The 23,355-nt window shown below is 48.1% G+C and overlaps 1 protein-coding gene across 1 annotated transcript; it reads left to right on the forward strand.

The window, feature by feature from the left end:
• Nucleotides 1-1,697: 1,697 nt before the first annotated feature.
• On the forward strand, nucleotides 1,698-5,606 carry LOC308512007 (erythroid transcription factor-like; the record flags this gene model as incomplete). The annotated part of the gene is made up of 3 exons (XM_081081808.1): nucleotides 1,698-1,745; nucleotides 4,644-4,769; nucleotides 5,238-5,606. The coding sequence occupies 3 exons, from the start codon at nucleotides 1,698-1,700 to the stop codon at nucleotides 5,604-5,606; spliced, it is 543 nt and encodes a 180-aa protein (XP_080937934.1).
• Nucleotides 5,607-23,355: the final 17,749 nt, after the last annotated feature.

Here is a 23,355-nt window from a genome sequence, read left to right on the forward strand (position 1 = left end):
CAGGGGGCAGCTCCTGAATTGAGCGACTGCCATCTAGTAGTCAGTGCACATCATAGCAACCAGTCGTTCTGCTGTTAGGGTCAATTTGCATATTAGGGTTTTATTATATAAGACTAGTGGCCCTGTGCGCAAATCCATGTGTGAGTAGCTCGCTGCTGCTTGCCTCAGCTGGCTGCCCCGCCCACTGCTGCTCGTAGCTCTCCAACATGTAGCTCGCTGCCCCGCCCTCCTGCTGATCAATTGTTATGCATCATGGCGTAATGACCATTTGCATATTACCTCTTTATTATATAGGATAGTTACCATGCTGTACAGCACATAGAAGGATTTACTTATTTTATTTTTTCCTTTTTAAAAAATATTTTTTATTAAAAAAAATATATTTTTTTTATTGATTTCAGAGAGGGAGAGAGAGAGAGAAACATCAGTGATGAGAGAGAATCATGGATCGGCTGCCCCCTGCACATCCCATACTGGGGATCAAGCCTGCAACCCGGGCCTGTGCCCTGATCAGGAATTGAACTGTAACTTCCTGGTTCATAGATCGATGCTCAGCCACTGAGCAACGCTGGCTGGGAAGATTTACTTATTTTTTTTTTTTTTTTTTAAATATATTTTATTGATTTTTCACAGAGAGGAAGGGAGAGAGACAGAGAGTTAGAAACATCGATGAGAGAGAAACATCGATCAGCCGCCTTCTGCACACCTCCTACTGGGGATGTGCCCGCAACCCAGGTACATGCCCTTGACCGGAATCGAACCTGGGACCCTTCAGTCCGCAGGCTGACGCTCTATCCACTGAGCCAAACCGGTTTCGGCAAGATTTACTTATTTTATAAGTGAAAGTTTGTACCTTCTGACACCCTTCACCCATTTCTCACTCCCCACCACTGCCTCTGGCAATGACCAATCTGTTCTCTGTATCTATGAACTTGGTTTGGTGGGGGATTTTATGGGTTTTTTTCCCTCCCTTTTTTTGAGATTCCACATATAAGTGAGATCATATGGTATTTGTCTTTCTGTGTCTGACTTATTTCACTTAGCACACTACCCTCCAGGTCCATCCATGTTGTGAAAATGGCAAAATTTCATTCTTTTTATGGCTGAGTAATATTCCAGTGTGTGTGTGCATGTATATATATATATATCACAACATCTTTACCCATTTATCCATCGGTGGACACCTGGGTTGCTTCCATAGCTTGGCTGTTGTAAACAGTACTGCAATGAACATGCGGGTGCGTGTATCTTTTCAAGGTACTGTTTTCATTTTTTTCAGATATGGAGTTGCTGAATAAAAACTAATTCTACTTGGCGTAACCAGTTTGGCTCAGTGGATAGAGCATCGGCCTGCGGACTGAGGGGTCCCAGGTTCGATGCCGGTCAGGGGCATGTGCCTTGGTTGCGGGCACATCCCCAGTGGGGAGTGTGCAGGAGGCAACTGATCGATGTTTCTCTCTCATCGATGTTTCTAACGCTCTATCCCTCTACCTTCCTCTCTGTAAAAAATCAATAAAATATACTTCAAAAAAAACCCTAATTCTACTTTGTAAATGTTTTAGGAATCTTCATACTGTTTTCCCTAGTGGCTACACCAATTTACATTCTCAGCTACAGTGCATAAGAGTGGCCTTTGTTCTCCATCCTTACCAACACTGTTATTTCTTGTCTGGTTGGTAATACGCACTCTAGCAGGCATGAGTGACAGTGACCTCATGGTGGCTTTCATTTACATTTCCCTAAAGGTTGGTGATGTTAAGCATTTTTTCATAAACCTGTTGGCCATCTGTATATCTTTGGAAAAATCTCTACTCAGATCTTCTGCCTATTTTTTAATCAAATTCTTTGTTTTGTTTTTTTGCTATTAAATTGTATGAGCTCTGGCCCCTCTGGTGTGGCTCAGTGGTTGAGCATCAATCTATGAACCAGGAGGTCATGGTTCAATTCCCGATTAGGGCATATGCCCAGGTTGTGGGTTCTATCCCCAGTGTAGGGCATGCAAGAGGCAGCTGATCCATGATTCTCTCTCATCACTGATGTTTCTGTCCCTCTCCCTTCCTCTCTAAAATCAATAAAAAATGTATCATAAAAAAAAGACACCCCCATCTGTAAACTCTTTGGGAACCCCGATTGAGTTCAGGAGCCTTGCTTACATCGTTGACAATGACCCCTGACGTCACTCTGCACAACAATCCTTACCTCACACGCTACCCCACAGAGTCCACAGGAACCTGCGATCCAACTCCCAATGTGAACTTCAATCTTGAACTTACATGGAAAACCTTTCCTGAATCTGTGGGAGGCACCTGTCCTGACCCCCTAGCTTTAAGTCCAGACCTCATCCTATATAGGCACCGACAGCCTCACCTGGCACAGGACCCCCTGCCCAGACACTGTGCAGGGCTTGCTGACCTAACCCTGTGCTGGCTCCATGGCTCTGACCCTCTACAGGAAGCCTTGCCTATAACAGTGCTGGATTCTGCAGAAACCTTTCCCTGACTTCCAACAGAAATCCGCAACTGGACCTGTATCGGGAATCTCTGACCTGATCGTTCATAGGAACCCCTAAACTTGCCCTCTGGAAACACCCTCCTGACCCTGTATCGGAAGCCCTGATGTGACTCTCTCTGACAGCCTTGGTCTGGAAGCCTTGCCCTCACCTTGTACAGGAGCCACTGTCTTGACTGTGGCTAGTGGCCACCACATGAAACAGCGTAGCTCTGGGGAGTCTACAGAATCCTGTAGCAGGCACTGCTATAGGCTTTTCAACCCTGCTCCCCTTTCTTCCTGACTCACTCACTTTCCCAGCCTCCCTTGCAATGACAGGTGGACATGTGACAGTTCTGATCAATGGAGTGAGCAGAGTGACATACGCAACTTCCAGGCCTGGCCCATAGGAACCTCTCATGGGCCCTCTTATGAGCCCTGGCTGGTGTTCTCAGTGGTTAGAGCATGGGCTTGTGCACTGAAGGGTCTCGGGTTTGATTCCCAGACAACGGCATGCACCTGGGTTTACGTTCGATCCCCGCCCCAGTTGCAGCATATGCAGGCAGCCGCTGCACAGGCTTTTCTGGCAGGGTTCCATGTTGCTGGGGTATCCATGGAGACCCATAGCTAGGGTAGAACCCCACAAAGAGGCCATCTTAGAAATGGCCAGAAGCCTTCACGAGGCTATGTGGACCATGTTCCCTGTGTATGTGCACACCTGGGAATGTACAAACCCAGACTGCCTCATTGGGAATGAATACGGTAAGGAGGTGGGGGTGACCCTAGTCGAGTGGCCCATGGGGCTCCACACAGTTATGCTAAAAGCCCATTGGGAAAAGGCCGCTGGTGACTGCAGCTGCCAGAGTGACCACTGGGGCTCAGACCCAGGAGTCCCCCAATGGCCAGCAGCTGCTCTGGCAACCTATGGGAAGGAAGGTGGGAAGGCTGGCCACCATGTGGGGCTGTTGGGAATCACTGCATCTTGAAAGCAGGATGGCTTCAGACCTTCTGTCCCCTTCTTTCTTCCTTCCCATACCCCCATCCCCTCCCAAACAGTTCCCGAGGTGAATCCATGCCTCTGCTGTCTGGAGGGGACCCCAGGAGGCTCACCATACACCAGCTGGGCCTATGGCAGCACGGGGCTGTACCCTCCCGCAACTGTGAGCCCCACCTGGGAGTACACCCCTCCCCAGGTCTCAGAAGATTCCTATGCAAGAGGCACCTTCCTAGAGAACATCAGGACACCGCCACTGCGTCCGGACCTGTTGGCGCTGGGGCCTGCGGTGCCTTCCTCCATCCCTGTCCCCAGCAGTGCCTACGGGCCCCCCGACTTTCCTAGGAGCTTCTTTCCACCAACCAGAAGCCCCCCCAATCCAGCCGTCTATTCCTCCGCCAACCTCCAAGGAACCCTGCCCCCGTCCACCTGTGGTGAGGCTCCCCCAAAGGGACAGGGAGGTTGAGGAGGGGGATGGGGTCCAAGGCAAAGTTGGGCTGAGCCTGGTCCCTCTTGCCCCCTGTCCACCTCACCAGAGTCCTGGGAGTATAAGTACTGCAGAGCGAAACCCACTCCGCAGCAGTCCCTGTGCAATGCCGGTGGTCAGACGATGACGAGGCAGAACAAGCCCCAAAGGCGCCGGGTAAGAGCCCAGGCCGGCCTCCCCTCACCCAGGTACTCTGTTCTCACTCCGGGCAGGGATCTCTCTCTGCCCTCACACTCTATGAGAACCCACATGCCCCCTCCCTGCCCCATCCATTCAGGGACCCAGCTCTGTACAGCAGTGTCTACCCTCAGCCCACCCTCGGGCTGCAAGCAGGCACGCCGTCCACTCCCTGCACAGCAGTTTTCATCCTTGGCTACACACTGGGATCACCGTGGGGCCCTCCCGAGATGGGTTGATTGACTTGGTCTGGGGCGCTGCCTGGGCATCAGGATTGTTTTCGACTCCCCAAGTGAGTCCAATGTCCGCCAACGCTGAGAACCACTGATGAAGCACCCCACGCCATTTGGAAAGCCCCGGGACAGGAGGCCATGTCCTCGCCCCTCAGAGCACCCTCAGTCTATGCCTTGTCCAGGAAGCCCTGCCTGCACCCTGACCCTCACCTCCTGGGTCCTCCACCCCCCAATGCACTGACCCTCACATTCTTGCTGCCCCCAGAAGGTCAGCAAGTGGGCAGGTGCCCAGTGCACCAACTGCCAGACAACCATCACGGCAGTGTGGCGGCTGAATGCCAATAGAGACCCCGTGTGCAACGCCTGCGGCCTTTATTACAAGCGATGCCAGGTGTGCCCTGCCTCTTGGAGCCTGCCCCCTGCACCCCCATCCCACTAACCTGGCCTTCCTTCTCCTTTTCCTTTCCTGTATTCTTCCTATCTCCCTTTCTCTCTTCTCCCTGTTATTCTACTCCCTCCTCCTTCCCTATCACCCTTCTCTTCTCTGCACCTTCATCTCCTCCCTGCCTGTCTTTTCCCTCCTGCTCCCTTCTCTCTCCTCCATTTCTCATTTCCTTCCCCCTCCCCTCCAGCCATCAGCTAGTCCTATGGCTAGAGGCTCCCTCAGCCTTTCCATTGCTTAGGGCCTCACAAGCTCATGACTCCTTAGGGCATTATCTGGGCCACAGCTGGGGCCTGCTCCCCTAGTCCTTGACCCAGTTCCTGACTCTTAAGGAGTGGGGTGGAGAGGGTGTCCCTGGTGGAGACACAGAGGCAAAAGTCTGAGGTTGGGGAACACTCATGGCCTCTCTTTCATCAGGTGAACCGACCACGGACCGTGCAGAAGGGTGGTATAAAGTCTAGAAACCCCAGGCCATCACAGAAAGAAAAGAAGCCAGTGTCGAGCCTGGGAGGCACAGGACCAGCGGATGCACCGGCTGGTGGCTTCATGGTGGTGGCTGGGGGCAGCGATGGTGGGAATTGTGGGGAAGTGGCCTCAGGCTTGAGATTGGGCCCACCTGATACTGCCCATCTCTACCAAGGCCCGGGCTCCGTGGCGCTGTCAGGGCCTGTCAGCCACCTCATGCCTTTCCCCGGGCCCCTGTTGGGTTCACCCACAGGCTCCTTCCCCACAGGCCCCATGCATCCCACCACCACCTGCACTGTGGAGGCGCTACTCAGCCCATGAGGACACAGAGCATGACTCAGAGCAGGGGTAGGGTCCCTCTCGGTGTGGAGCCAGAAGTTTCTACAACCCAACCTCTGGGCCCCCCACAGCTCTGGTCTGGGCCGTCAACGATTTGTAAAATAAATCATCAGAGTCCTGAAGTTGGAGGTGTGAGTCTGAGTGGGACTGAATAAAGAGCCGTGGTAGGTGGGGTGTGCAACGGTGCCTGTGGTTCTCTGTTGATGGCTGAGCTCCTGAGACAAAAGTGGTATCATAAGTGTTGGAGTTGAGCAAATGCCGGGGATTGTCTTGAAAAGTTACAGTTTGCTTTCCAGGAGGCAGTCTGGCAGATGTTCTAGGGAGGTAACTTATCAGTATCTTCCCCAAGAATGTAAAACATGCTTAGAAAAAAAGTTATGAAGAGTTCAAAAGAGGCTTGTTTGAAAGGAGGGAGAGGGAAACTCTACTAATTAGAGACTCCTTGGTGGGAATTACCCCTGAGTTGTGAAAACAGCAGGGAGGAGGAGGATGCAAGAATGTAGCCTTGAGAGTAGCTCATCTGATCCTGCAGTTTGAACAGAGGGGCTGTTGGAATCAAAGGAGCCAACAATCTTGGGGTTTAATTACCAGGGGTTCCTCATAAATTGTGGAAGGCCACTGCAAAGAAAAGGAAAGGCCTTTTTCTGTCCTTACAATAAGCTTCCTTGTAAACCACTCCCTCCCCAACCTTTAGGGTATTTGACTAAAAAGGCAGGTGCCCAGGGTCCATCTCAGAGTCACTAAACCAGAATCTCTGAGAGTGGACCCAGGCATATGTATTTTTTGGTAACAGTTTGACTGAGATATAACTCACATGCCATAAAACTCACCCTTTAAAGTGTACAAGTCAATGATTTTTAGTCTATTCACTGAGCTTTGCAACCATCACCACTAGCTAATTTTAGAATATTTTCATCTTCCCAAAAGGAGCTTCTTTAGCTATTAGCAGTCACTCTCCATTCCCCTCCTCCAGCCCATGGCAACCATTAATCCACTTTCTGTCTCTATGATTTGCCTGTTCTGGACATTTCATATACATGAAATCATGTAATATGTATTCCTGTGTGTCTGGTTTCTTCACTCAGAAGAATGTTTTCAAGGCTTGTCTATGTTGTAGCCTGTGTCAGAACTTCATTCATTTTAATTAATGAATAATATTGCATTGTACATTGTACAGATAAATCACATTTTATCCATTCATCAGTCGATGGACATTTGAGCTGTTAAAACGACAATGAGGTATTACTTCACACCTGTCAGAATGGCTATCATCAATAAATCAACAAATGACAAATGTCATTTGTCGAGGGTGTGGAGAAAAGGGAGCCCTAGTACACTGCTGGTGGGAATGCAGACTGGGGCAGCCACTGTGGAAAACTGTATGGAGGTTCCTCAAAAAACTACAAATGGAACTACCATTTGACCCAGTGATCCCACTTCTAGGAATATATCCTAAGAAACCTGAAACACCAATCAGAAAGAATGTATGCACCCCTATGTTCATAGCAGCACCATTTAGAATAGCTAAGATCTGGAAACAGCCCAAGTGCCCATCAGTAGATGAGTGGATAAAAAGCTGTGGTACATTTACACCATGGAATACTATGCAGCTGTAAAAAAGGAAAGATCTCTTCCCCTTTGAGACAGCACAGAGGGACCTGGAGAGTATCATGCTAAGTGAAATAAGTCAGGCAGAGAAAGACAAGGATCACATGATCTCCCTCATATGTGGAATCTAATGAACAAAATAAACTGATGAACGGAGTGGATCCAGAGACATGAAAGCATGGAACAGAGTGTGGAATCTTGGAGGAAAGGAGGGAGTGGGGGGATGGGGGACAGGGAGTTGGGGGGTTGGGGGGGGCAGGGGAGGTAATCAACCAAAGACCTTGTGTGCATATATGCATAACCCTGGAGGCAGACAATAGGGTGGTGAAGGCCTGGGGCGGGGGTGGGGAAGGGTAGGCAGGCTGGGAGAGGTCAATGGGGGAAAAGGGGGAACATATGTAATACTTTCAACAATAAATATTTTAAATAATAATAATAACTTAAAACACACACACAAAAAAAAACTAAAGGCCCCAGAAGCTGGGTGCTAGGAGATATTCAGGAAGAGGGAGCTGGTATGGGGACAGGGCCAAGACTGACCCAGGTCCTGACTCACACTTGCAGTTGCTATTGAGGTCTAGCTTCCAGGGACAGTGCCGATCAGTTAAAAAAAATAAGACTGTATCTATTCCCCACCCTAGGAGGATGCCGTGGAGTTCACATTAGATCATCGCAGGCCTCTGGGCCGATGGGTAGCTGTTGTCCTCAGGTGGGAGCGGAGGTGGGAGCGGAAGGGTGTGGCCGATGGGCCAGGCGAGGCCACCAGGTTCCCGCCTGACCCGGCAGTTCTGGTTCCCAGTAGGACAGCCGTGGTTTCCACCCCAACCCAGTGGCTTTAAGGGGCTGAAAGGAACAAGTTTCCATTTGACCCAAACCTCCGGAGGCTCGGGCGCCTGCGGCTGGTTCTGTTCCATCCTTTCTCTCTGGAAGGACCTTTGAGGCCCAGGTGTGGCGATGTTTGCACTCACACAGCAAACTCGTGTCCTTTTCCCCCTGAAATAACTGCCCGTCCAGAAGCGATCATGACCCCGGGCACAGGCTTGTACCAGCGGTGAGGACGTGTGCGGATGTGGGGGGCGGGGGGCTTTGAACTCCTGTCACAGCCCCACCTCTGGGACTTGGTTGCAAATCCAGGCGGAGCTGCTGGCAGGGGCTGGGGGAGGGGGCGGCAGAGGCAGCCAGCTGCTCAGAGCTCGGTGCTGGGGGGGCGGGGGGAAGGTTTTCCCAACTGAGCACCTGCAGGCATTTCTCTTCTTGCCTCGCCCATCACGGGGAGCTGGTGGCGCCGTGTGAAGACCTGGCTTTTTTTTTTGTCCCCTGGCTTGTCCTCGAGTCACAGGGAGGACTGACCTAGGGTCACCACGTGTCAGTTACAGAGCAAAAGAGCCAGCTGGGGTGGCTCAGTGATTGAGCATCGACCTAGGAACCAGGAGGTCAGGGTTCGATTCCTGGTCAGGGCACAGGCCCGGGTTGCGGGCTCCATCCCCAGTGTGGGGCGTGCAGGAGGCAGCCCATCCATGATTCTCTCTCATCACTGATGTTTCTCTCTCTCTCTCTCTCTCTCTCTCTCTCTCTCTCTCTCTCTCTCTCTCTCTCTCTCCTCTCCCTCTCCCTCTCCCTCTCCCTCTCCCTCTCTCCCTTCCTGTCTGACATCAATAAAAATATATATATTTTTTAAAGCAAAAGAGAGAGGGCGACAGCTGTACACAGGAACTGGCTTTGTTTCCCTTCTGCCCCATAAAGAACAGCAAATCCTCAAAATGGGTTGACATGGAAACAGCCCCTGAGAGTAAAGTGTCAGTGACCGACCGTCCCCGCAGCTCAGCCACGCAGCCCCGTCTCCTGCTTCCTGGAGCTGCACCCCTGGCTGGGACATGGGATTTATGGCTTTGGAACAAAGGGGTTTTTTTAATAGAAAAACTAATGGGTTCCTCATGGGCCGCTGCCCAAGACTTGGCTGAGTGCTGTCCAGCCTGTGTGTTCTCGTGCTCCCTTCTCATCCCGTCTCCGTCATGAAGAAATCCGCCCATTGGAACCTCTGCTCCTTTCCTTCCCAGAAAGAGAGTGAGTCACCCGCTCCGCAGACTCCCACCCCTGGAGCCAGTGCGCGTGGCTGCGGGACTCTGCCCCAAGCTGCCGGCCTCAGAGCAGGGCCCAGGCCGGGGGCGGGGGGACCTCTGGTTCTGCCTGGAAGACTCGAGAGAACTCCATGAAGAAATCCCCCAGAGCTCTGAGGACCAGGGAGCGAGGCTGTCCTCACCCCAGCTGACCTGCTGGTCACGGAGGTGCCAGGCTATGTGCCCAGAGCCCTGTCCTGGGGAGAGAGTCTCTGTGGAGAAGAGCTTTCACCTGGCCGGTGTGGCTCAGTGGTTGAGCGCTGACCTAGGAACCAGGAGGTCAGGGTTCCATGCCCGGTCAGGGCACAGGCCCGGGTTGCAGGCTCCATCCCCAGTGTGGGGCGTGCAGGAGGCAGCCGGTCCATGGCTCTCTCATCATGGATGTTTCTGTCTCCCTCCCTCTCCCTTCCTCTCTGATGTCAATAAAAATGTAATTTTTTTTAAAAGAAAAAGCACCAGAGCGGGCGGGAGAAATCCACAGGGCAGCTCAGGTGCACCTGCTTGCTCAGGGTCAATGGGGGTCACCCTTGGTCCCCCCTCCCCCAGCCCAGGCGGGTGCTCGCAGCTGGAGCGGGGCCAGGCTCCGCCTGCAGCACCAAGGAGTGGGGCCGCCTGCTCCTCCAGGCTCCTGCCCACCCAGTTTGACGGGTCGGCCCTCCCTCTCCCGGGGCAGTTTCCAGCCTGGAACTGGCGTCACTGCACCTGGCACCGCAGTCCTCCGACTCCAGGGCATTGCCCAGAATGTGGGCGCTTGGGAAATGGCTCTGGAAACCAACCAGAACCTAAAAAAAAAAAAAAAAACAACAGAAAAACACCCACAAGCACGGCGCCTTCCACTTGCCACCCCAGCTCCCTGCCCAGCCATGTGGACAGGGCACAGGGACTCCCTGCCCAGGAAACCAGCACATCGGCTACGGAAAGCAGCCCAGCGTGGAGGCGACAGAGGGCCCTCAGCCAGGCCTCTGCCAGGAGGTAGCAACATCCTGACCCCAGGGGGCAGGGGCCCCTTTTCACGGCTCGGCTCTCCCCAGACTCCAGGCCCATTGCCTGCACCTGTGGGCCGATGGGATTCGTAGGTTCCCCTGTTGCTAGTCCCTCATGCCTCAGTGTCCCCCGCTAAGTTCCACAATCCTGCCAGGACCTTTGTCATCGGTCTCTTCACTAAACAGTCTCCCCCGAATCATCTGCATGAGGAAGATAAGGACGCTCCTGCAGAACCGGAGGAGAGCGCTGGAGGGGCACAGGCGCTCACTTGAAGGCGCTTCCAGCGATCAGAATTAGAGCGAGTGGAGCAACAACATCAATGACAGCCTTGGATTAGAACCCGTCCAGGAGTCCACACTGATAGTAACAAGGAGCTGAATAATAAATAATGAGGAGCAGGGAAGCTCTTCCTCGCAGAAGAATCTCATTTAATACATGTAAGGCCCTGGCTGGTGTGGCTCATTGGGTAGAGCATCAGCCTGTGGACCAAAGGGTCCCGGGTTTGATTCCCGTCAAGGGCTCCTGCAGGAGGCAGCCGATCGATGTGTTTCTCTCTGTCTCTTCCTCTCTTCTGTTCTCTCTAAAAATCAATGGAAAAATATCCTCGGGTGAGAATTAACAAAAACAAACAAACAAAAAATAAATAAATAAAGGTGATTAAATGTTTTTAAAAATGTAGGAGGAGCCCTGGCCAGTGTGGCTCAGTGAATAGAGCGTCAACCTTCGGACTGAAGGGCTCTGGGTTCAAGTCCAGGCACATGCCTGAGTTGCGAATTCCACACCTGTAGCGGGTGTGCAGGAGGCAGTCGATCCATGATTCTCTCTCATCATTGATGTTTCTATCTCTCTCTCCCTCTCCCTTCCTCTCTGAAACCAATGAAAATATATTTAAAACATAAATAGATAAATGTAGAAGGAATGAGAGAAATACAAACAGCCCAGTAATAACCAGCGAGGGCAACATCTACAATGGATGCTAAAGTCAGTGAGCAAAAGACAAGAGAAACAGGATAAACACACTGTCTCACAGTATGGCCTCCAAGATATTTGTTAATGACAAAGGGGCGAGCATAGTTTGCAGTGGAGAAGCCACCTGAGCCAATGACCGGGGTTAGCACGCCCAGTAATCAGACGCGCTGACAACCTGTAACCCCAGTATGATGCAAGGGGCACAGCATCACTTCCGCGGTCTTCTTGCCAAAAATGTGCCGAATCAAGAGACACTGCACAAGGACATCAAGAAAAGAGAAGACGGAGAGAGACTGGGGACAGTAGGAAACAGAACTAAATGCAATGGCGAATCCTGGGTTGGATCCTGAAGCAGAAAGACATTTGTGAAAAAAACGGTGACGTTGGAATTAGGTTCATAGTTTAGTGGCTATCCTCATACCAAGGTTAAACTCCTGGTTTTGATCTTTGCACTATGGCACTCCTAACTACTGCAAGACCCTCCCTGTCCAACGAAATCGAAGGCCAGGGGACTTAAAGGGCCAGCACCCTTTTTCTTCCTCTCCCCCCCTCCCCACTTCCCCCTCCCCCTCCCATCACTCTTTATTTTCCCCTTTTAAGAGCCAGACATGTAGGACATTCAAAAGCAACCACAGACACAGGGGTATGTATAAAGTCACTGGCACAGGCACAGCTTACAGCAATCAAAAAACAAAAAGCAAAAATCAGCAAACCCAGGGAAGGGGGAGAATCTTATTTCCAGTCACGACATTATTAGATTGAAATACCCAGTTTTCAACAACAAAATCATAAGGCAAACAAAGAAATGGAACATATGGTCCATTCAAGGGGGGAAACACACCCACAACAGAAGCATCCCTGAGAAAGATCAGGTGGCACGCTTGCTAGACAAAGCTAAACAATTCTCTTAAAGATGCTCAAAGGAAGATGATATGAAGAAAATAAAAAACGATGTATAAGCAAAATGGAAATATCCATCAAGAGATAGAAAACTCGGAGCTGAAAAACTTACTAGAGGGATTCAAAGGTAGCTATGAGCAGGCAGGGGAAAGAATTGGCAAACTTGAAGACAGAACAGTGACCCTTATCTAGTCTGAGACACAGAAAGAAAGAGATTGAGGAAAGGTGAACAGAGCATAAGGGACCTGTGGAACACCATCAGAGCAGACCAACGTGTTCTGTGGAGTCCCAGAAGGAGAAGAAAGAGAGAACAGGGCAGAGAAAATATTTGAAGAAATAATAGCTGAACACTTCAACATTTTGATTAAAGCGTGAAAAAATGTAAACCTGCCACAGAGCTGCAAGAATAAACAGCCCAACGGATGGAGACAGAGATGTGCTGAGAGGTCCAAAGGTCCCAGCTCAGGATGGGGCGCCGGCGTCACCGGGTCATCTAGGATGCAGACTCGCTCATCTTTCTACCCCACCACCGTCAACATATGCTTTCTGTCCTCATGGTTACAGATCAGTTTCTGCACCTCTGGGCTTTGTGCTCCAAGTTCTAGAAGAGAGAAAAACAGTAGAGCCTTAGCCAGTGTGGCTCAGTGGATAGAGCATCACCCTGCGGACCAAAGGGTCCCGGGTTCCATTCTGGTCAAGGGCATGTACCTTGGTTGCAGGGTCCTCCCCGGCCTGGTCGGGGCTCATGCAGGAGGCAACCAATTCATGTGTTTCTCTCACATCGATATTTCTCTCCATCTCTCCCTCTCCGTTCCACTCTCCCTAAAAATCAATGGGAAATCATCCTCCGGTAAGGATTAAACAAAAGAAGAAGAGCCCTAGCTGGTTTGGCTCAGTGGATAGAGCGTCAGCCTGTGGACTGAAGGGTCCCGGGTTCGATTCCGGTCAAGGGCATGTACCTTGGTTGTGGGCACATCCCCAGTGGGAAGTGTGCAGGAAGCAGCTGATCGATGTTTCTCTCTCATCAATGTTTATAACTCTCTATCCCTCTCCCTTCCTCTCTGTAAAAAATCAATAAAATATATAAATATATTTTAAAAAATAAAAAATTAAAAAAAGAAAACAGACGAAGGAGGGGGGGAGGGGGGAGGGGGAGGGGGAGAAAGGAAAAAGCAGTAGAGCCAAAAGTCTCGTGAGGTTTCATGTGGGAAGAGACACCCACCCCAGGGGGTCCCACCTACATGCCCTGGACGGGAATTGGGAGAAAAGTCTTCCTTAGCACCCCATCCAGAATCAAAGGGGTCCTGTTAGTGAGGGAGGAAGGGAGGCGGCTGTTTCTGTGGTCCAGGCTGAACAGCAGGAAGGGAGAACTGCAGACGTGAGCGATGTTCTAAAACCACGAGCCGGCCTTAGGCTAGTGGGGGGAGGTGACAAAGGAGTAGTTCCCATGGCTCTGAGCTTCCTACCGTGGGATAGTAATGGAAGGATGGGGGGGGAAGTTTTGTGTGTGTGTGTGTGTGTGACAGTTGTATGTCCACTATCCTATGTCCATCGAAACCACAGAATGCTAGACTAGCACTTTAAATACATCTTCCCTTAATTGTCACAGAAAGTACATAGGGCGGGGACTGCTGTTTCTGCTTCAGTGAGGAAAGCTGTGACTCACAATGAAGGCATTTGCTGAAGGACAGTCGGGGGGTGGCATTCTCTTGGTCAGGATGTGAAAGTGGCTTCATGCTGCAGGTCCTTTCCTGGTAGGAAGACAATAGGGAGGCTGGGCCTCGATATAGGAGCATCAAGCCCGGCCGGTGTGGCTCAGTGGTTGAGCACTGACCTAGGAACCAGGAGGTGACGGTTCAATTCCTGGTCAGGGCACAGGCCCGGGTTATGGGCTCCATGCCCCAGTGTGGGGCCTGCAGGAGGCAGCCGATCCATGCTTCTCTCTCATCATTATGTTTCTTTCTCTCCCTTCCTCTCTGAAGTCAATTTAAAAATATTTTAAATATATATATATGAGCATCAAGAGAATGAGGAAGCTTGTATCTGCCACAGCTAGTGACCCACCTGTCCGAGGCTGCACAGCTTCCCTGTAGGGCTCCCTTGACATTGACATTAGAGAAGTTAGCTGGGAATGTCAGGTAGGGCCTCTCTGAGGGGCGACATTTGAGTTCAGGGCTGAATGAGGAGGAGCAGCCATGCTAGGAAAGGAGGTGGCTGGATGGAAAGCAGGATGGCTGGTAGGAGCACGGTGGACAGCCCAGGGAATGGGAGGCTGGCAGGGAGACCATTCCGGCGCTGTCACCGTGGGCAGCTGAGAAAGGAAGCCAGCTTGGCCCAGGCTGTTAGCAGTGGTGGCGATAAGAGGTTGGGTTTGCAAGGAGAACTTACGGCATTGGCTGAGAAGTGTTGTAAGAGAATAAGAAAAAAGGAATGACTTCTCAGCTTGTCTTTTTTCTTGGACTTTTTTCTTCTTTTGTCATTTGAGTGAAGTTGGTAGACAATCTTATCTAGTGGTAGTGCCATTTAACGGGATGGCGAGGACTCTGGAACGGCTAGGGAAAGGGAGGGAGAAAATGCAGCTACCTATTGCATCCATGATCTATTCAGCTCTTTGGATTAGAAGGTGAAGGATACCACATTATTTGCATATTAGAAAATCTATTAAGGCCCTGGCCAGTAGCTCAGGTGGCTAGAGCATCAACCTGATATGCCAAGGTTGTGGGTTTGATTCCTGGTCAGGGCGTATAAAAAAATCAAGCAGTGCCCTAGCCAGTTTGGCTCAGTGGATAGAGCATCGGCCTGCAGACTGAAGGGTCCCAGGTTCGATTCTGGCCAAGGGCACATGCCTGGGTTGTGGGCTTGATCCCCCGTAGGGGGCATGCAGGAGGCAGCCTATCAATGATTCTCTCTCATCATTGATGTTTCTATCCCTCTCCCTTCCTCTCTAAAATCAATAAAAATATTTTTTTTAAAAAATCAAGCAGTGAATTCATAAATAAGTGGAACAACAAATCGATGTTTCTCTCTCTCCCTCTTCCACTCGCTCTAAAGTCAATAATAAATAAAAATTAAAAAGAAGAAAAACTATTAAAATACTTAAGTATATTAATAAATCTAAGGAGAAAAATCATATTTCCTCAAAGTCTGAAAAGGTATGTGACAGATTTAACACCCATTCTTGATTAAAAACTCAAAATATGAATAGAATTGATACCCTTAGCATGTTTAACATGTTTGACATTATTTTAGTATCAAATTTAATGGAAAACGCCAGAAGAATTAGCAATTACTTAACATTGTACTGGAGATCCTAACTGAAGCGATTACACAAGAAAAATAAACTAGAGGTCTACCAATTGGAAAAGAGGAAGTAAAACTATTATTATTTGCAGAAAATGTAACCAGTATGCTTGGAAAAGCCAAGAGACTCAACTGAGAAACTACCAAAAATAATATGAGAATTCAGTAAAGTAGCAGAAAATAAAACATAAAGAAATCAATAGTTAACATACAGGGTGGGACAAAAGCCAGGTTACAGTTGTTTTTATGGAAATAAAATAATATCTATACTAATAAAAGGGTAATATGCTAATTAGACCAGATAGACTGGACATCTTCCAGTCGTCCGGTCATCCTTCTGGACAAAGCTACATTGGCAGGGGCCGAGGGAGAGGCGGTTAGAGGCGATCAGGCCAGCAGGGGAGGGAAGATAGGGGTGAGATCAGGCGGCAGGCAGAGTGGTTAGGGCAGGGGTGGGCAAACTTTTTGACTCGAGGGCCACAATGGGTTCTTAAACTGGACCGGAGGGCCAGAACAAAAGCATGGATGTAGTGTTTGTGCGAACTAATATAAATTCAAAGTAAACATCATTACATAAAAGGGTGCGGTCTTTTTTTTTTTTTAGTTTTATTCATATCAAAAGGGCTGGATCCGGCCCGCGGGCCGTAGTTTGCCCACGGCTGGGTTAGGGGCAATCAGACCGGCAGGCAGGTGAGCAGTTAGGAGCCAGCGGTCCCAGATTGTGAGAGGGATGTCCGACTGTGGGATTGGGCCTAAACCGGCAGTCAGACATCCCCCAAGGGGTCCCAGATTAGAGAGGGTGCAGGTTGGGCTGAGGGAACCCCCCCCCCCCCCCGCATGAATTTCGTGCACCAGGCCTCTAGTATAATAATAATACAAAAATAAACTGTTTCGAGTACTCACAACTGTAAATCTAATTTTGCCCCATCCTAGACAATATAAGGAAGAAGATATTCCATTTGTAATAGCAACAAATAACAGAAATAACTTGGAATAAACTTGACATGAAGTACACAAGATCTTTAAAAAAACAAACAAAAACATGCCCAGCTGGCATGACTCAGCAGTTGAGCCTTGACCTATGAACCAGGAGGTCACGGTTCAATTCCCCATCAGGGTACATGCCCGGGTTGTGGGCTCCATCCCCAGTGGGGGGTGTGCAGGAGGCAGCCGGTCCATGATTCTCTCTCATCATTGATGTTTCTCTCTCTCCCTCTCCCTTCCCCTCTGAAATCAATAAAATATATTTTTAAAACCCTCCAAAATGTTTATAACTAGACAAATGATTGTAAATGTTGTTTTTAAAAAATAAACAAGAAGAGCAAAAATAAAACTTTAAATAAAAGAGCACTGAAGGGAGAACTAGATATTAAAGATATTAAAACATAGTTCAAAGCCTCAATAATGAAAACTACGTGGTTCTAGCCCATGAACCAGAAGGCCAGTGAACACAGGAGAAATTCCAGAAGGAAGCCCCTTTGCGCAATGGGAGTTTTGTATCTGATCCTTGTTGGCTGTGAAGACTGTTAGTAATCCTCTCAAATACATTCTCCCCTTCTCTTATAATAACGGAATGTGCCCAGCTAGGTTACACTTCCCAGCCTCCCTTGCAGCTAGACATGGCCATGTGATCAAGATTTTACCAAGATGGCGTATGAGTGAAGTGATGTGTGCCACTTCCGCACTGACACAGGAAGACATGCACCTCCTCTGAGCACCCTCCCCCCTTGCAACGCAGGCTGATTTGATCAGCGGTTCTCAACCGCATGCGAATCCCTGGGGAGCTTGTTAAAATACAGATCACTGCACCCTTCTCTGCTGCTTCTGAGTCAGCGGGTCTGGGTGGAACCCAGGAATTTGTATTTCTAGCAAGTTCTCCGGCAACGCTGACCCTCCTGGGGTAGGAACCATTTTGAGAACTGCTGCCTTCAACGTAGAGAAATGAACTGGAAGGAGCCTCAATCCCGAATGGCAGGGCCACAGTCACCCACTGGCCTGGGAACACGAATTCTGAAATGGCAGGTAAGAGAAATTATTTCTTTCTTAGTTGAGTCATTGTATCTCAGAGCCTCTTTGCTACACTTTAACCTTACCCTAACTAACAGTACAGAAAAGACAGGTATTTCCATAGATGGCAGTTGGGTCAAATTGAAAAAAAAAATACTGCATCCATAAACCATTATCACATACCAAGATAAACTCAAAATGGATAAAAATCAGTAAATTTAAAAATATATGTATATAAAGAAAGCTCAGTATGGACTGACTTTTAAAAAAGGAATACTGTTAATTCTGTAGATCTCTTCAAAACCCACAAAATAGGCTGGTGTAGCTCAGTGGTTGAGTGTCGACCTATGAACCAGGAGGCCAGGGTTCGATTCCTGGTCAGGGCATATGCCCGGGTTGTGGGCTCGATCCCCAGTGTGGGGCATATAGGAGGCAGCCGATGCATGATTCTCTCTCATCATGGATGTTTCTATCTCTCTCCCCAATCCCTTCCTTCCTCTCTGAAATCGATAAAAATATATTTTTTTAAAAAACACAAAACCAATGGGAATGCAAATTACCCCTGGCAGCCCCGTGCCATCTTGTGAAGGAGAAGGCTCTGCCTCTGTGTTTGGCAATTAAAGACCTTCTACAGGAAGTCCCCGCAGTGCAATCCAAGGACACAGCTCCTGGATGAAAATTGACATTAAAATTGTGTTATTAAAATTCTGGGACAGTATGGTAATTGAGTCCAGTGCATGCTGAGAATTCATATTCAAGTCAGACTGCCAAGCACTCTCAGAATGAGTTTCAGGAAGAACAAACTGGAAGAGTGTAAGGTGCCCCTAAGTTTGGGTGAGCCGAGCAGTGCATTTCCTGCTCAGGCGGCTACTGATGCATCTGACTCATGGGGGAACCTCTGCCTCTGTTGCTCACGGGAGCCCGTCCAGCTGTTCGCAGGCTCAGAACCGGAGCGCCCGCAGATTCATGCTACTTGTGCGTTTTGATAGTTGTCTTCAGCAGGAGGGTTGGCCTGAAATACCTCGGCTGCCATTGCCAGCAGCTGAACTCCTTTTGTTTTGTTTGTTAATCCTCACCCCGGGATATTTTCCATTGATTTTTAGAGAGAGTGGAAGGGAGAGGGAGAGAGAGAGAAACATCGATGTGAGAGAAACACATCCATTGGTTGCCTCCTGCATGCGCCCTGACCAGGACCGAGGAGGAGCCTGCAACCAAGGTATGTGCCCTTGACCGGAATTGAACCCGGGACCCTTTGGTCTGTAGGCAGGCGCTCTATCCACTGAGCAACACCAGCTAGGGCTGGACTCCTTAATATGCTCCTGAGTGAACTTCCTTCACAAAATGCGGCCTTTCCCAGAGGAGGACCATGATCCCAGGACAGATAAACAGGAGTGCTCCCTGTGGGAAGTGCCAGGTATCCCTGCTGCTGGATAGTCTGAGTTTACAACTTAAAAATATGCTTTAGACTCAACATAATGAAGAGGTCCGTTCTCCCCCAAACTGACCTACAGGTTCAGCACAATTACCATCAAAATCCTGCAAGATTTTTTTGTGGCTTACTCTAAAATTTATATGAAAAGGGAAGGAAACTAGAATAGCTAAAACCATTTTTGAAAAATAATAAGTTGGGAGGAATCACTCTATCCAATTTTAAAACTTACTATATGGCTGGGAATAACTGAAGCAGGCAGTGTGCTATTGGCACATCTATATCATAAAAGGCGTCGCGGGGCGGCAGACATGGCCCTGATGGCAGGCTGGGCCTAGGGGACCCTACACGCACACGATTTAATTGTGCACTAGGCCTCTAGTAGATCAATAAAACAGAAAAGAACCCAAAAATACCCATACAAGGATAGGCAACTGATTTTTTTTTTAATTTACTGATTGATTTTAGAGAGAAGGAAAGGCAAAAAGAGAGAGGGAAACATTTTGTTTTTCCACTTATTTATGCATTCACTGGTTGATTCTTGTATGTGCCCTGACCAGGGATTGGTTTGTCTTGTATGTGCCTGGGATGGCACTGGTAACCTTGGCATGTCAGGACAATACTCTAACCAACTGAACTACCCGGCCAGGTTGTAAACTCATTTTTGACACACAGTTGCAAAAACAAGTCAATGGAGAAAGAATAGTCTTTTCAACAAAAGACGAACAATTGGCCACAGATTAAAAAGTGAACTTCCACCTAAACCTCACACCTTAAAAATGGACTCAAATGGACTGTAGATTTAAATGCAAAATTATTAGAAAAAATAGGAAAAACATCTTTAGGATGTAGGGCAGGGTGAAGGGTCCTTAAGCATGACACCACAAGCACATCCCATAAAAGGAAATGTTGATAAATTGGGCTGCATCAAAATTAGAAATGTTTTTCAAAAAAATTGTTTGCTCTGCAAAAGACTGTTAAGATGAAAAGACAAGCTATAGACTGGGACAAAATATTTGCAAACCATGTATCTGACAAGACTGGTACCTAGAATATATAAAGAACTCAGCAGTAAAAAGCAATCAATTAATTTTAAAATGGGCAATACAGGAACATATATTCTGCCAAATATATAAGGATAGCAAATAAGCACAAGAAAAGATGATTAACATCACTAGTCATTAGTGAAATGCAAATTAAGACCACAATGAGCTATCACTTCCCATCAATTAGGCCAAAATAAATTCCAGCAACACAGCCTGGCTGGTGTGGCTCCGTGGTTGAGCACCAACCTATGAACCAGGAAGTCACAATTCAATTCCCGGTCAGGGCACATGCCCAGGTTCCGGGCTCAATTTCCAGTGTGGGGCATGCAAGGAGGCAGCCAATGAATAATTCTCTCATCACTGATGTTTCTCTTTCTCCCTTTCCCTTCCTCTCTGAAATCAATAAAAATATTTTTTTAAAAATTCTAGTCCCTCTGGAAAAGGATTTGGCAGATTCTGTCTTCAGACACATCAGACTAATGGTGCCTCTCACAGTACTGGCAGGTTCTCACACTAAACATGCACTTCCCATAGGACGCAGCAGTTGCACTCCTGGCATTTATGCCAGAAAGATGGACACTTATGTCTACACAAAACCTGCACACAAATGTTCAGAGCAGCTTTAATGTGTAATAGTCAAAAACTGGAAACAGCCCTGGCCGGTGTGGCTCAGTGGACAGAGCATTGGCCTGTGGACTCGAGTCCCAGGTTCGATTCTGGTCAAGGGCACATACCTTGGTTGCGGGCTCCTCCCCCGGTCTGGTCCCTGGTTGGGGCATGTGCAGGAGGCAACCCATCGATGTGTTTCTCTCACATCGTTATTTCTCTCTGTCTTTCTCTCTCTCTTCCACTCTCCCTAAAAATCAATGGGAAAATGTCCTCGGGTGAGGATTAAAAAAAAACAACTGGAAACAAGCCAAACGTCCTTCGGTGGTGAATGGACAAACTATGGCCCATGCATACTACTCAGCAATAAGACGGAACTGCAACCACTTGAATGGCTCTCAAGGTCATTGTGCTGAATGACAGCCAATCTCAAACGGTCGCATACCGCACAACTCCATTTTGTTAGCAATTCTGAAATGCCATTTTAGAGATGGAAACCCAGTGAGTGGTTGCCAGGGGTGAGTGACAGGGTGAGGAGGCAGGAAGGGGCGGATGTGACCACAGAGGCAGCCCTCGGGAGATCTTGCTGCTGCTGCTGGAACAGTTTGGTGGAGGTGGTTACACAGATCAACATGTGATAAAACTACGCAGAACTACACACACACACCCCACACACACCACACCACACACACACACCCCACACACCCCACACCACACACACACACACACACACACACACACACGGAAAACTAGAGAAACCTGAATAAGATCCGTGGTTGTACCAAAATCCACTTCCTGCTTTGATGTTGCATTAGTTGTGCCAATGTTCCCATTGGGGGAAACTGGGCCAAGGGTACAGGACCCCTCTGTACTATTTCCACAACTAAAAAAGAGAAAAACATTTTCTATTAGAAAATATATTCTAATCGTGTAAAATCTGTTCAGTACTAAAGTCTTTTTAAAATTTCAACCAGAAACAGGAACTGTCACTATTTTAACAGAGTTCCTCCTACTTTTTTTTCTTCTTCTGGGTTTGCTTGGCCATCTTTTGTTTTTAAATAAGTTTTTATTGGTTTCAGAGAGGAAGGGAGAGAGAGAGGGAGAGAAACATCAATGATGAGAATCATGGATCAGCTGCCTCCTGCACACCCCACACTGGGGATCAAGCCAGCAACCCGGGCATATGCCCTTGACCGGGAATCAAACCCTGACCTCCTGGTTCATAGGTCAATGCTCAACCACTTATCAACCTGCCGGGCAAATTCCTCCTATTCTTCTATGTATTTTCAAAGTAGTTGAGACCATTCTGTGTACTCCAATTGTAAACTACTCTTTCCTCCACCTATTAGAGCAATTATTTTCTCCACAATGCTAGTTATTGTAAATATAAATTCTGAGTACAACATATAAAATCACTCAGAATGTTAATTTAGCTCCAGTCCTAATTAGAGGAAACAGGGTAAACAAAAACTAAGGCAGAGTACAGGATACGTGTTCAATAAGAACAGAAGAGAAAGCTAACTTTTCAAAGTCCTGTAACTGCAGTGAATGAAATCTCTGCATTCAGGTGTGGAGGAGGGACAGACCACTGTCCACAGATATGTCACTGAGCTACAGATATGTCACTGAGCTACAAAGGGAAGGCCCATGACCAACCAGGTCACTTAAGAACAAAAAAAAATGTATTAAGCACAAAGACATTGGGCAATTTCAAACATGCTCCAAGACATTTTTGAAAAAAATTATCTGGTGAGAGGTTAGGAAATAAAACCCAGTAAATAGTACTTAGATACGTTATTTACTATTTAAACTATAGAATAGTTTAGGCAGTTCCCCCAGAACAGATAAAAGGGACCTTGAACCGTCCTTAGAATTGTTTCACTCAATTTGAATCACCTTCAACCACTGCCAATCTTTTCAATGTGGCCATTTTCTCTCCACTTATTTTGACCAAACAACTACCTCCCTTTCCTATCTCCAATACCAATGGCCACGCTTCTAATTCTTCCATAAAAGGCAACTATCCAGAAGCAAGTGTTTTAAAAAATGATCTTAATCACACTGCAAACCTAGAACTCAATGCAGAATGAAGGCCAATGTGCATTCATTAGGTTGAACCATATTGTCAACTTTTGCCACCCAAAGACATGGCCTTGTCTCACATAGTTCAACTTAGAGGAATTATCTGTTCAGTTATGGTTCCACCATCATTGGTTAATTGGTAGCAAGCTGCCTACCTCAATGTGTGATAATAAACGTCAGCAAAAACTACAGGTGGAATGGAGGTGCCCATGCCATGCCGATCACCCTCACCCTGAATACATATTTTAAATGTTTCTGATTTGAGAGAGGGACATGGAGAAACATTGGTTGCCTCTGGGAAGTGCCCCAATGGGGATCAAACCTGCAACCTGGGCAGGTGCCCTGATGGGGAATCGAACCAGTGACCTCTTGGTGTAAGGGTCGGAGCCCAAATATATTCTTGGACCCCCCAGTCCTTAACCATGTTTGATTACTGTTTGATTTTGAATTCATTCTTCCACTTCAACCACCCTTCAAATAACAGGTTCAAACCATATTGAAGCTGATTAAAATATAAACCAATCTAAAATACATGCTGAACACCTTTATATTTCCACCTATTACAGAAACCTTTTCCACTGTATTACAAATACTTAACCAAAGGGATTATTCCTGTCTGCAAGAGGAATCTCAAAACTAGTGGGACAGCAACCAAAAAAAATATAACACCTTACAATTCAGGC

Source organism: Myotis nattereri, assembly GCF_964212035.1.
Source record: "Myotis nattereri genome assembly, chromosome: X".
Classification (NCBI taxonomy): Eukaryota; Metazoa; Chordata; class Mammalia; order Chiroptera; family Vespertilionidae; genus Myotis; species Myotis nattereri.